General features: G+C 44.3%; 1 protein-coding gene across 33 annotated transcripts in view; it reads right to left on the bottom strand.

The window, feature by feature from the left end:
- The window catches only part of LOC137412882 (tripartite motif-containing protein 54), a 68,201-nt gene that overhangs the window by 21,593 nt on the left and 30,116 nt on the right, over positions 1 to 16,492 (bottom strand). For all 33 annotated transcript variants that reach the window (XM_078773814.1, XM_078773819.1, XM_078773817.1 and 30 more), the window contains exons 3-5: positions 13,910 to 14,075; positions 9,924 to 10,019; positions 1,325 to 1,558 (exon numbers count right to left, since the gene is read on the bottom strand). In XM_078773814.1, coding sequence (XP_078629940.1) covers positions 1,325 to 1,558; positions 9,924 to 10,019; positions 13,910 to 14,075 — 496 coding nt within the window. The remainder of the gene's footprint in view (positions 1 to 1,324; positions 1,559 to 9,923; positions 10,020 to 13,909; positions 14,076 to 16,492) is intronic.

Here is a 16,492-nt window from a genome sequence, read left to right as displayed (position 1 = left end):
CTTATGGCCTATGTTGACCTCAAAAATAGCTGGTGGTTGAATTCAGTGACCATATATGCAAATCCTCTTAGAATTTCAAGTCAATCGGATGAAAATTGATGATTCTAGAAATTTGGCCTATGTTGACCTTTTGGCCTATGTTCACCGAAAATATAATTTGTGGTTGAATTCAGTGACCAGATGTGCAAAACCTCTTAGAATTTCAAGTCAATCGGATGAAAATTGATGATTTTAGAAATTCGGCCTATGTTGACCGTTTGGCCTATACCACCGTTTAGAGGCCATTTTTCCCCGCAAAGCGGGGGTTGGCCTTTTCAGGGACCGTGGTTGTTGTTGTTTTTTGGTCCCCTTTTTGAAGCAATGTTTTACGGCCGGATGCCCTTCCTGCCGCCAACCCTTTTTGTCGCCTTTTTACGACAAACAGGGAATTACCAGTGAACTGGTACTCAATTTGCCGACCTCGGAAGGATGACAGGCTGAGTCAATCCCCCTGGCGTTAATTCAGTGATCGACCGGGATTCGAACCCAGGATCCTTGGAATCCTAAGCTGGCACCCTAGCCGCTAGCCCAACACCAGGGATTCCTATGTTCACCCAAAATATAATTTGTGGTTGAATTCAGTGACCAGATATGCAAATGCTCTTTAAATTTCCAGTCAATCGGATGAAAAATGAGGATTTTAGAAATTTGGCCTATGTTGACCTTTTGGCCTATGTTGACCTCAAATATACTTGGTGGTTGAATTCAGTGACCAGATATGCAAGTCCTCTTCAAATTTCAAGTCAATTCGATGAAAAATGAGGATTTTAGAAATATGGCCTATTTTGACCTTTTGGCCTATGTTGACCTCAAAACTACTTGGTGGTTGAATTCAGTGACCAGATATGCAAGTCCTCTTCAAATTTCAAGTCAATCGGATGAAAATTGAGGATTTTAGAAATTCGGCAAAGTTGGTGACCTTTGGTCTATGTTGACCTTTTGACCAACTCTACCATTTGGTGACGTTTCGTGAAGATCGGTTGGAAATTGTGACCTGTAGGCCGGTGACAAACAAACAAACAGACAGACAGAACCACAAACGCAACCGACCAATATACTTGAAAAATCTTCGATTTTGCAAGTAATAAAATTTCCATGAGCTTAAAAAAAATTTTTGCACTTTATTACAATTTGTCTCAAAGACTATTTTTCCACAGGTGATCAGTCTGTGGTCTTACGTTTTTTTAACACCTATATCAGAAGTTTTGCATGATTTCGAAACATTCATATGTAGGATTTGTACATATAAGGTGATGCAATGAGTTCTAAAGATAAGAAAACATACGTGTAGGAAAACAGCCATTTCAGATTCTTCCATTGACTGAAGTGCAGTTTCCACGAGTTTCGAAGCCCCCTCGAGGTGGTCTCCATATTGCCGCATGAGAGAGCGCATGTTCTGACTTCTTTCCTCCTGTTCTCGCGTCACTATCTGGAGCATCTCGCTTTTTCTTTGCTCAAGCAGAGCATACAATGCATCAAATTTTTCGCACAGCTCCTGCTTCTGATGTCGTCCATTTGCCTGAGGGTTGAAATCGGGAGATAAAAAGAAATGATTACATGTGTTAGACAAAACCTTTATTGAAGCATACACATTCACTTATGAACCATTGTTGGTACCTTGCATGTCATGAAGCTGTATAACCTGGATTTGATCCTTCATGGGAGCAGTTTCTCATCTGGATTTGATCCTTCATGGGAGCAGTTTCTCATGTGGATTTGATCCGTCATGGGAGCAGTTTCTCATGTGGATTTGATCCTTCATGGGAGCAGTTTCTCATCTGGATTTGATCCTTCATGGCAGCAGTTTCTCATGTGGATTTGATCCGTCATGGGAGCAGTTTCTCATCTGGATTTGATCCTTCATGGGAGCAGTTTCTCATCTGGATTGGATCCTTCATGGGAGCAGTTTCTCATGTGGATTTGATCCTTCATGGGAGCAGTTTCTCATCTGGATTTGATCCTTCATGGGAGCAGTTTCTCATGTGGATTTGATCCTTCATGGGAGCAGTTTCTCATCTGGATTTGATCCTTCATGGGAGCAGTTTCTCATCTGGATTTGAACCTTCATGGGAGCAGTTTCTCATCTGGATTTGATCCTTCATGGGAGCAGTTTCTCATCTGGATTTGATCCTTCATGGGAGCAGTTTCTCATCTGGATTTGATCCTTCATGGGAGCAGTTTCTCATGTGGATTTGATCCTTCATGGGAGCAGTTTCTCATGTGGATTTGATCCTTCATGGGAGCAGTTTCTCATGTGGATTTGATCCTTCATGGGAGCAGTTTCTCAACTGGATTTGATCCTTCATGGGAGCAGTTTCTCATGTGGATTTGATCCTTCATGGGAGCAGTTTCTCACGTGGATTTGATCCTTCATGGGAGCAGTTTCTCATGTGGATTTGATCCTTCATGGGAGCAGTTTCTCATGTGGATTTGATCCTTCATGGGAGCAGTTTCTCAACTGGATTTGATCCTTCATGGGAGCAGTTTCTCATCTGGATTTGATCCTTCATGGGAGCAGTTTCTCAACTGGATTTGATCCTTCATGGGAGCAGTTTCTCAACTGGATTTGATCCTTTATGGGAGCAGTTTCTCATCTGGATTTGATCCTTCATGGGAGCAGTTTCTCATGTGGATTTGATCCTTCATGGGAGCAGTTTCTCATCTGGATTTGATCCTTCATGGGAGCAGTTTCTCATGTAGATTTGATCCTTCATGGCAGCAGTTTCTCATGTGGATTTGATCCTTCATGGGAGCAGTTTCTCATGTGGATTTGATCCTTCATGGGAGCAGTTTCTCATGTGGATTTGATCCTTCATGGGAGCAGTTTCTCATCTGGATTTGATCCTTCATGGGAGCAGTTTCTCATGTGGATTTGATCCTTTATGGGAGCAGTTTCTCATGTGGATTTGATCCTTCATGGGAGCAGTTTCTCATGTGGATTTGATCCTTCATGGGAGCAGTTTCTCATGTGGATTTGATCCTTCATGGGAGCAGTTTCTCATGTGGATTTGATCCTTCATGGGAGCAGCCACTTATGAAGGGGCAATGAACCCAAAAGGCATCAAAACTAACCGTGTCTCAATGTTTATGTTTAACGAAGGTGTGTTTAATGTAAGTATTTTTTACGTTCGTCACAGCCCGGTATTAAACTATGTTTATTGGTATTTAGCATAGATGTCTCAACCTCACTGCTGGAAAAGTCTCAACCTAAGGTGTTTGAATTGGAAATGAGTTTTTACATTCATGACAAGTTTTTTTTTAGTTAATAATGTTTTATTCAAAGTTAGTTGTTTTTATATTTAATTTTCAAATTTATTGCATTTCATCTTGAGCTGACTATCCATATTTTCTTTTCAGTTTAACCATTCCACTAGTTTCAATATTCACTCATAAATTCAAGCTTTCAATTGGCGGAAGAGTTCTTTTCTTATTTGATTTTCGCCATTTATTCTTGGTAAGCCTGGTGTTGGCTTGGCGGTTAGGGTGCCAGCTTGGGATCCTAGGATCCTGGGTTCGTAATCCCGGTCGATCGCTGAATTAACTACCAGGTGGGTTGACTCAGCCTGTCATCCTTCCGAGGTCGGCAAATTGAGTACCGGTTCACTGGTAATTAATTCCCTGTGTGTCGCAAGAGGTGACTAACAGGGTTGGCGGCAGGAAGGGCATCCGGCCATAAAACATTGCTTCAAAAAAGGGGGCCACGGTGCCCAAAAAAAGGCCAACCCCTGCTCTGCGGGGAAAAATGGCCTCCAAAGGTGGTTCCATTTATTCTTGGTAAGTGAAACACCGTGCGGCCCATGCCTACAAAAAATAAGTACCTGGAACGTCGGCTGCATTTTTCATCCAATCGCCATGCAATTTTATTAAAACATTCTCCATGGGAAGGTGCTCCGATGTTGAAAGTTTCACGTCAATCACTCAATCGGTTGCGGAGAAAACAAATTGAAGAGCGAATAAAGGTTAAAAAGTGAGTGCGGAAGAAAAAAAGTGAGGGCCTCGGCCGACGTTCTGAGAACATCTGACAATGTGGAGAATTTATCCAATGTATATTGCATCTAGATTTCTAAGATTTGAAGGGTGTTATGCAGCACTTCATTATTCTGCCACTTTTTTATTATTTGCCTTTGTGTTCACACTCGCTATACGCGGACGCAGCTTTTGCGCTCCACGTTCATCTGTCAAACCGTCCGTCCGTAAAGACTTACAACTACTTATCAGTAAATGCTGATGGGATTGTGACAAAACTCTTACACGAGCCTCGATTCCGTATACAAAAAAAAAAAAAATAATTCGCTAAAATGATCTATAATGTGGTAGAACTGAAGTTTGTTATGGCACCCTCGCCCTCCATCTAAAAGAAGGTAAGGTTTGAAGAACTTGAATTTCAATCGAGTTTGGCCGACATTTTGGATTACAGGAAAACATTTATCAATCTTCTTCTGGCAAACCGCTTAACCGATCAATGTGAAACATTTAATATGTGACCGTATACCCAAGGGAAATATACAGTAGTTAACTAACAATAATGTAATCAGTCATGTGGTATGGCAGCCATATTGGATCATAAGAAAACTTTTTAAAATCTTCTTCTCTGAAACCCCTTAACTGGCCGATGCGAAACTTTACATATGTGATCGATTACATGTGGGAAATATAATTTGACAACAACGTCATTGGTCACGTGGTGTGGCAGCCATATTGTATCAAAGGAAAAACGCTTCAAATGCATCTTCTCTGAAATTGCTTAACCGATCAATGTGAAATTTAAAATAAATTATCGATTACCTATCGGAATAATTGAATAAAATAAGCCAATCCGAATCGCAATATGGCTGCCAGTACAGAAAGTAGGCAATACCTCGAAAAATATGAATTATAGACACCTTGGAGTTTGTTGCACCTTATAAAATAAGGATAATTTTGACAACTGGAAGTGACATCATCATACTGGAAGTGATCAATATCTCAAAAACTAGGGCTTATAAAATAACCACCTTTAGAGGCCATTTTTCCCCGCAAAGCGGGGGTTGGCCTTTTTCGGGAACCATGGTTGTTGTTGTTTTTTGGTCCCCTTTTTGAAGCAATGTTTATACGGCCGGATGCCCTTCCTGACACCAACCCTTTTTGCCGCCTTTTTATGACAAGCAGGGAATTACCAGTGAACTGGTCCTCAATTTGCCGACCTCGGAGGGATGACAGGCTGAGTCAACCCCCCTGGCGTTAATTCAGCGATCGACCGGGATTCAAACCCAGGATCCTAGAATCCTAAGCCGGCACCCTAGCCGCTAGCCCAACACCAGGGTCTTGTTATTATATAGGTGCACGCTCCAGGACCATGCACAAACACTATATCTGAGCTACACAGCTCAGACGGCTCATAACACTGAGCGTGGGACGAGGACGGAGTGAGGGCCTGGTGTGAGGCTGTCTAGGGGGGGGGGGGGGGGGGGGGGTTGTATCGTTTAAATACCGTGATATATAATTATTTTTGTTTGTTTGTTTATCTTCTAAATACTGTGATACTGCTTAAAATACCTTTAGTCAGTGTAGTATAATGCTTTATTCGACCAAGTGAGCGCCCCAGGGGTATTTACTTTATTTTAAAAAAGTAGCATTATATTCCACACTTGATCTTTATCATTCAGGGGGGCAGACTTTACTGTATCGGGAGAAGTAGCTACTTTACCTCTGCTACTTTACTGTAGCAGAAGTGAAAAAGGCCAATGCCACCTCACCATCCAAATGTCCCCACCAAGGACAGCAGGAATTTGTACTAATGTGAACATCATGTCAATATTGCCTGACATACAATGTGTATTCTAAATCAAGCTCTTATTTTTACCTTGATCCACCCAAGACTCCACTTTTTGACAACCAGCCAGGTGAGCTGAGGACCATTGGTCCCCCATTTTCTTTGATTTCAATATGTCACGAGGATGCTTCACACTCGGTTCAAATGTTGGCCCAGCTATAAACTGTCGTCTTGGTGTTTCGCATGCAGGGCGATTCATCGTGTGGGTGCTGTCTCTCGGACAGACGTTAAACAGGGCATCATCATATCTACGAGCATTAGCTGGTGGACATTAAAGATCCCTCGGTATCCTTCGTATAGAGTAGATGAGCTATCGCCGACACCTTGGCCAAATTCCAAATCCTACACTCTCAGGACGAGTGTCCTGCATGAAAGTTTTGACCCATTCAGGATTGTAACCCTAGCCAATGAACTTCTCTGGTAGCACTAACTCCCTGTATGGAGCATGATGATGACGCCGACAAGATGCTTCCCTTATACACATTGAGCTAAAATTATGCTTAACTTCTTTGTGACTATTAGGATGATATGTATGAGACTTCGAGGATCTTTACCTGCACCACCAAAGGTGGATGGAGGTTATATGTTTTCACCCTTGTCTGTCCGTTTGTCTGTCCGTTTGTTTGTGAACAGAATATCTCAAAAGGTTGTGGACGGATTCGGACGAAATTTGGCAGAGAGGTAGCGTATGTGACATGGACGAAATGATTAGATTTTGGTGAAGATCCGGATTCGGATCCGGCTACTAGAATTTTCTAAACTAGGACGTGCCCGTACGTGGGTGCCCGTTCCTTGCCAAAAAAAAAAAAAAAAATGTCTTCGCCCATGGGCCCATGGGCGTGCCCGTAAGTGCGTGATGTGACCGTACAATGAATGTATCGTCCCGACGCCGCAGCTCGGATGGCGCTGCAGTTAATCGGGCCTGTATCGGCAGAGTTATTATAAACGTGTACTACAATCGATCGTACCTTACAACAATCAACACAGATTGCAACGTCAAATAAATGAATACGCTCTCAAATGTGCCGTCCGAGGCAGCGTCTGCTCGCCACGTTCAGCATGAGTACGTCGTCACTATGACTATCCGTAAGTCCGGAAGTGACGTCCTCATTTGACTGTCCGGAAGGTCGCATATCGCAGTTACGATGAATCGCAAATTAGTTTTAATTAGTTTTAAAACATAGTTTAACGCCAACATAGTTTGCCAACGTGAAATAAATGAATACGCTCTCAAATGTGCCGTCCGAGGCAGAGTCTGTTCGCCACGTTCGGCACACGTGATAGCTCGCTGCTCTCTGATTGGTTGAATCGTTTTTTGGACATAGCTCGGTAACTACTTGTCCGATTAATATGAAACCTTGAAAAGGCACATCCTCGGGTCCCCAGCAATATACCTGGCAAGTTTCAAGTATATCGGACCCGTGGTTGTCGAGAAACAGCGGTCACAGACACACATACACACAGAGATTACTGGAATTATAGATAGACTAGGGCATGCCCGTACTATATATAAGCTAGGACGTGCCCGTACGTGGGTGCCCGTTCCTTGCCAAAAAAAAAAAAAAAAAAAATTTGTGTAGGGGTGTGTGTGTGTAAACATCCTAGGGCGTGCCCGTACGTGGGTGCAAAAAAACATGCGTGCAAACAACAACAACAAAAAAAAACTTTGAAACCACGTGGCAGTAACGACCACAGAACCCCCCCCCCCCCTCTATTTACATGAATGGTTTGGTCCATTCGCAACGACCACAGAACCCCCCCCCTCTATTTACATGCAATGGTTTGGTCCAAAGCGAACGGCTTGCGGTGTTTGGTAAAGAAATCGCCATAGCTCGGTAACTACTTGTCCGATTAATTTCAAACCTTGAAAAGGCACATCCTCGGGTCCCCAGCAATATACCTGGCAAGTTGCAAGTATATCGGACCCGTGGTTGTCGAGAAACAGCGGTCACAGACAAACATACATACATACATACAAACATACAAACATACAAACATACACACAGAGATTACTGGAATTATAGATAGATGATTCTTCACCATTGGGAGAATGGGCCAAAAACGATACATAGCAGGATATCTCAAAAAGTTGTGGACGGATTTGGACAAAACTTGGTGGACAGGTTGGGTGTCTGAGAAGGACGATTCCATTCAATTTTGGTGCTGATCTGAATATGGATTCGCATATGAGAATTATTTAAAATCTTAAGTGATTCTTCACCATTGGGAGGTCGGGCCAAAAACGATACAGAGCACGATATCTCAAAAAGTTATGGATGGATTTGGACGAAACTTGTTCGACAGATTGTGTGTGTGACAAGGAAGAATCTATTCGATTTTGGTGAAGATCCGGATCCGGCTAGTATAATTTTTTGAGTGATTCTTCACCATTGAGTGATATGGTCAACCAGGCGGAGGTTTGCTCTCTACTGAGTGTCGTTCTAGTTGTAAATGAGTTACATCATCAATGGATGCTACAAGGGGGGTTGTTGAAATTTTGAGTGGAGGACATTAGAGATTTGTGGACTTCACTTTATTGGCTGATATTCTATATCATAAAATTGGTTTTGGTGACACAGAAGTGGGTGCTCTTCACTGTAAATATATGTGATTTTGGATCTTGTCTGCAATGTTCTGGAATATGGAATGGGTCCGATTTATCGCCACCCCCACCCAATGTACAACCACCATTGTCCATCCCATTCCCCACTTTTAGATTTCCATGATGCTTTCATTGGACTGAAAATCCATGATGACCGATGGTGATAATCATCATTTTCTTTTAGAAATCCCAGACTGATAGCAACTTGGAATAATTATGAAAGAAATTTGACATAAAATCTGCAACCAAAATTAATCTGACAGAGGGAGAGTGGCAGGGATTTCATAACACAAGGCACAGGACGTACTTAAAATGAACCGTAGAACTCAATACATCTGGAGTTGTTTATCCAAAACTAGACTCAAATAGTCAGGCACAGCAGGGGCCTGTGGACACAAGAGACGACTGGGATAATTCCGGAAGCCAGCTCATGCTTATAAAGAGTCTGCCCATGAAAGTATAACGAGCCAATAGCTACAGGAACATGAAATGAAACTCATCATAGTTTGTTTTGGACACCTTATTTGTTTATTCCCTCCGCATCGTGTTTTTGGGTTGTCCGACTGTGCGTGCGTCCGTATTAGGTTTTAGTTACCGTGATAACGTAAGAATGGCTGAGGGGATCCAAGTCAAACTTGGTACAATATAACTTGGTTGGTAACTTGGTACAATCTTACTATAATTCACCCCGCCTGTAGGTCTGTCCGTCTGTCTGGCTGTCTGTCTGTCCGTCCCCAGGTACCGCAAAAACCGCTGAACCGATCGCAACGAAATTTTGGGTGGGTAATCCTGGGACCCCCTGGAGTAAAATAGGCCAGATTGGTTTTCCATTTTTTTCCCAATTTAAAAATTTTTCCAATTACAAATTTTTCCAATTTTTCCAATTTTCCAATTTTTCCAAACACGATGGAATAATATTTACCGACATGAACAGTGATGTGGCTTTTATTGAAATTCTATAAATACTGTTGAGATTTTGATGATTTGCGTGTGATATGATTTAACGGATGTTTATATAAATCGTTTAAAATAAAAAAAGCCTTCAATTTCTGATATTTTACCTTTTCATTTGGGCCTCCCAATTGAAGCCCCGCCCACAGGGCGGGTACCGTTGCTGGTATATATAATGATGCAAAGATGTACTGTTTGGTTTATGGGGTTAAAAGGTCAAAGGTCAGAGGTCCCGGAGGAAAAAATTCTGCTAACGAGCTAACTCGAGAACCAATGATGGGATCTTGACCAAACTTAGTATAAGTATATATTACGATGAAAAGATGAACTGATCAGATTAGATTTCAACATCAACAGGTCAAAGGTCAGAGTCTGTAATAGGTCTTCATTAGCACGATAACTTAAGAACAGCTGAAGGGACCAAGTCAAACTTGGTACAAGTATCTTTAATGATGTAAAGATAAACGGATTCGATAATGGGGTCGAGAGGTCAAAAGTCAGAGGCAGTCACAGCCTTACCTCCATTATCTTACACATTTCTTCCATCTGGCTGATTATTGCTTGAACTCTGTCATTTCCAGCCACGAGCATCGCAATTCCATCACTCAGTTCACCCTGCAACAAAAATTAATAAACAAGCACAGTCTAAATAGTCTCGTCTTGGAACCAATTGAGGACTCAATGCAACGTCATCACAGGAATCGGACACACAGCATGTTCCTGTTGGACACCCTCCCTCCCTGCCTTCAATTTGACTTGTCTTCAGAAATAACTTCCATTGCTTATTGGGTTTGGCATCCGGGACAAGAATTTTCCATGCCATCTCTGATACGCCACCCAGTATCTGTTCTGCCCATGTTGTGGCACAACCTATCATACAATGTCCATGCCTTCAGGTTAACTTTACCAGTTCACCAGCTTTTGCCAGTTCTTACCATGGAGTGTGGATCCAGGCCTGTAACTACGTGGGGATGGGGGGTTGAGAGGGAGGATTGCCCCTTACACCCCCAAGGAATAATATCCTCCCCTCTAGAATCAGACTGACAAAAAATAACACAAAAGTTTGCATGAGAAAAATCCTTGAGCCTTTCGCATGGAGTGAGGCCAGACCATGGTCTCAGGTATATGACCGAAACTTCATTCATCTGAGAGAGGGTAATTTAATGTGATATACAAGTGGTGTAAACGGTAAAAAGGCATGGGTGGTGTATTTTTTTATTATTTTTTTTTGGAGGATTTTACCTCTGCTTTTTATTATTGGAGTCCACATATCTTAAACACATTAACTCCAGCATAAGAGGGTACAATTTTATTTTACCGGCTCTTTTCTCACGTGTTCTCGGAGGAAGTGTTCTCACAGAAGCATCATCACCTCCAGTGTTTTGATGCATTTTTTAAAGAAACACCCACTGTTTAATTGAATTTGCCTCTCCACCCTTGATGCTCTGGCTTGCTACAGACCTGTGTGGATCACGTGTGTTGCTCCTGCACTCCCATGCCCCCCCCCCCCCCCCCCCGCAATCCACACTGGAATCTTGCAAAATTCTGCCAAACCTATATTTGCCAATTTGCACATACAATCGTTTTTAGCTTACCTGGAACGTAGTTCTGGGGAGTTTATGGGATGGCGCGTTGTCCGTCAGTACGTAAACACTTGCAACTTATTTTCAGAAAATGTTGGGATTGAGACCAAACTTGGCTAAAATGATATTTGGCATGTTGCAACTCAGTTTTGCTCACGGCATGAAAAAAATTGGCGTCTACCAGGGGGCGAAGTGGGTCTAGGTTTGACCCCTAAAACAGGTACGGTATTTGCTTTTTCCTCTGAAACTACAAACACTATTTCAATGAAACTTCACCAGAACCACATTTCCAAGCTGGCCTCCAAAGCCAGTCGCCGACTGGGCTGTGGGCAAGGGCATCCTCCGTCGTGCGAAGCCCTTCCCTCGCACACCTGAGCTCCTCACCACATACAAGGCTTTCATCCGCAGCTCAATGGAATACTGCTCTCCCCTCTGGGCCGGTGCTCCTGCCTCACACCTAGCTCGGCTTCACGCTGTTGAAACCAACGCTTTCAGGATCATTGGAATCTCCGCGATGAAGCTATCTCTGAGGGCCTTTCACTTACTCACCGCAGGCAGGTTGGTGGTCTTTCTGTCTTCTACCGACTCCTCTCCGGGCTTGCTCCCCCAGCTCTGTCTGTGCTCTGTCCCCCAAATATTCCTACAGGTCGCACAAGATCTGCCTGCAATCCTCTTATGGTTAAACTGCCAAAATCAAGACTCTCTGCTCACAACCAAGACGATCCGAAGTCAACATAAGGGCTTCACTCCTTCATTCCTCTTTTCTCCCGACTCTGTAACAAACTCCCCCACTCCCTTCAATCCCACTCCTCCCTCCAGGTCTTTAAAACAGCTGTTCACCACCATCTCTTATCTCCCCCCATCCAAAACCTTGATCTTTTCTACCCCCGTTAAAACACCCCAGTTCCACTTTTTTGAAATACCGACTTCTTTCCTGGAAGTTCTTGCAGTGTCCATGTGTTTTATTCCTCTCCAACCGCCTCCTCCCCTTCCCACGCCTCCTTCCCTCAAGCCCTCCCCCTCCCACAGATCTCCCGATGTCCCTGCTCTCAAATGTTGTACTTGTGTGCTTCCCTCTCTCTCCCCATCTTGTCTCCCGCTAACTTTATTATATGCTTTATGTGTCCGTTTTTTTTTTTTGTGATTAATGTTAGCTCTTACATGAGCCTCGATCTTGTATACAAAAAAAATGTTTTTAAACCTTCATCACCCGTGATGTACCAACGTTTGTTCACAGCATTAGAAAAATCGTGGTATTTGTGCACGCACAGATAGGCCTCCAGCCGTTGTTTGGAGGGAAACGGGGCAGATGCATTATGTGGGTTTCGATAGGTCGTTTTCCTTCTCTTTAATTGTCTTACTGTTCTTACATTTAATGATCTGACTCCATTCTATTTAATGATCTGACTCCATTCTATTTATTACCATGGGTCATTTCACATAGTTGATATTCTGCCCGTTGCAGGATCTGATTTGGTTCATTCCCTTCTCCAAATTGCCTTACACCCTACATCAAGTCCATATCGGGTACAAACTCGTTATTTATAAATTCCCTTTCTTTCTTTAACAATTATCTTGCACAACACCACACATAGCCACATAACAGATGATCCCCTCCCCCACCTTCCTTTTCAAAAGCGCTAGCCAAGAAAGACCACTGGCTGGGCAGGAAAACTCATTGGGGAAGGAAGAGATGACTCCGATGAAGATTCAGATTTTGGAATGATTGACGCTCCTGCATGGCAGGGGACTTTGGCTGGTGAGGGCACCATTGAGGATGCTCCGGCTAGTCGACCTCCCATGAACTTTGCTCCCTCATGTCTCCGCCCCACTCAGGCGGATTAAAAGACGGAACGCCAGAACAAATGTGGCTGTAGAAACGTGCTGGGGACCCGAAGACAAGTTGCCTGCGTGTTTGTGCCACGGAGGAGTCAACCACCATAGCAAATTGCGCTGGAGCCAGGACGAGCTGCGCCAGACAGCGCTGGGTGTACAGCGTGGCGACAAGTCAAGCACAGTGTGTGCAAGTAGACAGCCGGGATGTTTTTCCCCAACGATCGCTCTCACCACTAGTCAGCGCGTACTTGTGGTTCTGCTCGGCCATACGTAATAAATAGATACACGAATGCGCGCTGAAGGTACGTACTCCAATTGGCATCGTCAAACTATTGTAAAGGTAACAAGTTTGTAAAAGAGCGAGGGCCCTGCCAGATTTGGCGGTATTATTCCGCGTCCGTAGTTGCTCAACAACCTGTCGGGCAGAGAACTTATCCGCTGTGTGGTGGCCTGTAAGGCCAGAGGAAGTCCAAGAAGTCCCCTTTATGGTCACAAAAAACCTTGTTGATTCAAAAATGACCTTCAGGAAAAGGTTCCATCGCTTTCTTTCTTGGTTTGGTCTAAAAGCAGGTGATATCAATCTGCAGGTTGTGTTTGACACTTCATTCCTACAAAGCAACTTAGGATGGGAATTAAAATGCTAACCGGTAAAAAAAAACAAGTGCAGCTCCCAAACCAAATAGATTAAAAGGGACTTTGTGTTCCTGTAGTTGATGCAGTTTTCAGATTGTAGAAGCAGATTCACGTTTACAAATTCTCATTGTGGGACGAACATAATATGTCTTCCTGATGGGCAATCGGCTCAGCAGCTCAGGGAGTACCGTGATGTACTAAACCTCATATCGTGTGCGGGATATCCTAGAGGGGGGCACACTCATGTCTCGCTTGTCTAGCCTGGGTTTGGATGTCGGTCCAACTACAAACTGCCACCCTGGTGTTTTGCATGCAAGCCAAGGAATCGATGCGTGTGCCATCCCTTCCCTCAGGTGGATGTTAACCTGGACATCCCCTCTGTGAGTATTAGTAGTTGGACTTTACAGAAAAGTGAGACGTCACAATAACGACAAATGATGACGAAGCACAAACCTTCTGCGTCTTGTAGATTTTGCCAAGTGGTGCCACCTCGCAGTCCTTGTGAGCTCCAAACACCTTGCACATAGAACAGGTGGGCGTCTCACACGTTACACAGTAGATGTTTATCTTCTCATCTTCATGCTCCTCACATAAGGGCTGCTCAGATTTCTTTAGAGATCTGAAGAGAGTGACCACAAAACAATATCAGTACAACTTATAGATCTTCTTAACTTCAGTACTCTCTGTAGCATATATATATATATGCATATATATATATTGTTGCGGATATGGGACTTGGCCTCCATATCCGCTTGTAAATATTCCCCTATTTCCCCAATACTCCCCAACTATCCCCAATCCCCCATTCCCTAGTCCCATTGCCTGTAAATAACACTCTGTAGAACCGACCTTCCCCTTTTTCCCCCATTAAATGTCGTGCCCAGGTCCACCGCATCTCACGTAGACAACTTTCGGACATCTTGCTAGTTATTCTTAGTCTATGTCAGTTAAGGACTCGTTTCCATTAATTCTGACTCTTCGTTGCACCAGAATGTGATCGTATGGCACCAGTAGTGAGTTTAGGACCTCCCCATACCTCCTCCCATCTTCCCCATGAAACAACAACCACAACAACTACAACAACAACGACAACAACAACTACAACAACGGCGTGCGGGGAGTGTGCGTCCTCACATCGGCTTGGTTAGCCGCCATTGACCATGCGCTCCGACGGGGTTACCACGAAGGGGCTCACTGTCAGCTCCTCGTCAAGGGCGGAGCCCGGTAACCCCCCCGCACCCAATAAGAAGGGCGGACCGATTCCATCTGGGGCGGAGCTAACTAGCCGAGGGCGTGTCACTCCCCGCCGGATATACGCAGCGACTTACCGGACGTGAGATCAGATGCGCCCCCAGCTTGAAAAGACAAGTCGCGACCTCCGAGCGCTGAGCGACCTCCCCGCATCTACTGGACCGGACCGGGTCGATTCTGTCCCTGAGCCAAGGTGCACCTTGAGCCATCGACTACCCGCTTTCCTTGCCATCAATCCCCGTGTGAGTCAGTTTTGTCCTGTTTATCTGTCGTCTGTCGGGGCTATTATAAGACCGTAATTAAGTGCCTACCTTACTATGCTGTCTCTCTCATCCCTGTAATCTGACCTTCCGCAATATTATAACCTCCTCCGGAGGTCTTGAGAACTGAACCCTTGGTGTCGTGTCATTTTAACCCAGCCGTTGTGTCCTTTTCCTCAATTGATTTAGCGTAGCGCGACTCGGCCAACGTTCGAGTATAATCGGGTAAACTGTGCAGACGCGGCCATACCAAACCGCTCGGTAAACCAACATCCACAACCGCGTCTGTAACAATATATATATATATATATATATATATAGATATATAGATAGATATATATATATATATATATATATATATATATTGTTGCGGATATGAGGATTGTATTTTTTTATTGTGTTGAATTGTGGTAAATTGCTGTGTAACATTGTTTGATTCTGGCCCCTCCTGCCTCCAGTGTTGTGTAAAGGTTAAAAGGGCGTCCTGGTAGTTAATTCCATAAAGCACACATTGAAGGACACGATAAAACCCTTGTTCAGTAGTTTATATCTTTATTATGTGTTTTAGGGTAAGGCCTTGTCTTCCATTAAAATGACACTCCATTGCACCAAGTGAAAAAGATAGGTTCCCTTCATCCTTCATTCCCATTCCCAAAAACCTCCATTTCCCCTTTCGTCAATTGCCATTCGCATTGCCAACTACAATTGCCGCCATTGAACATGTGCTTGGGTTGGGGAAGAAAGGCGTGCCCGCCCGTCGTCATCGAGGGCGGAGCCAGAGGGTCGCGCGACCAACCAGGGCCGAGGTGAGCACACCGATGGGCGTGTCCTGAAGGCCGGCGGCTTAATCGCCGGCGGCGTTATAAAAGCGCGCGCGCAAGAGTGACCAGGGCTGAGCTGAGCTGCGTGGTGAGGTGCAAAGAAAAGAGCTGGGTCGTCAGAGGAGAGCTGAGTTGAAAGGGTCCAAGGCAGAGCTGGGTTGTGACGTCCAAGAGAAGAGATCATCCAGGGAAGCACAAAGCCTGCTATTCGTCGCCTTGCTCGCCAGCAGCAGCGTCCACAGCAGCAACAACACTCGACAGCTGCTTGGGGCCAGGACGGCGGTTTTGAGCAGGGCCGCGAAGGAACGGCGGCTGCCCAACGCGCCGATCGTGCTGCCGGACCCATTGGACTTTCCTCTCCTTCCAGCCATTCCTGCCTACAAGTTCCCCATTCGTGTACGTGAGTTTGTTCTGTTTGTTCTGTCCTGGGTATTCAATTAAGTCTGTATAAGCTAGTATTTTCACTGTGTCACATGCTTTTTCATGTCCCCTGTAAATAACCGTGACTGCTCCGTTTGCTTGTGTGTGTAAATAATAAATCCCGTTACTCTTCTGTACGTCTTCTTCTTCCTCTTTGCATTCGGTCGCTTTAGAGTTTTCCATATTGAATATCTGTGGCACGATACGGCCAACGTTCGAGTGAATCGGGGAAACTGTTAGGTCGCGGGACCTCCGCTCGGCAAACATACCATCCTTAACCGCGA

Source organism: Myxine glutinosa, chromosome 3 (genome assembly GCF_964187855.1).
Source record: "Myxine glutinosa chromosome 3, kmMyxGlut1.1, whole genome shotgun sequence".
Taxonomy (NCBI): Eukaryota; Metazoa; Chordata; class Myxini; order Myxiniformes; family Myxinidae; genus Myxine; species Myxine glutinosa.
This window is presented reverse-complemented; position numbering and strand designations above follow the sequence as displayed.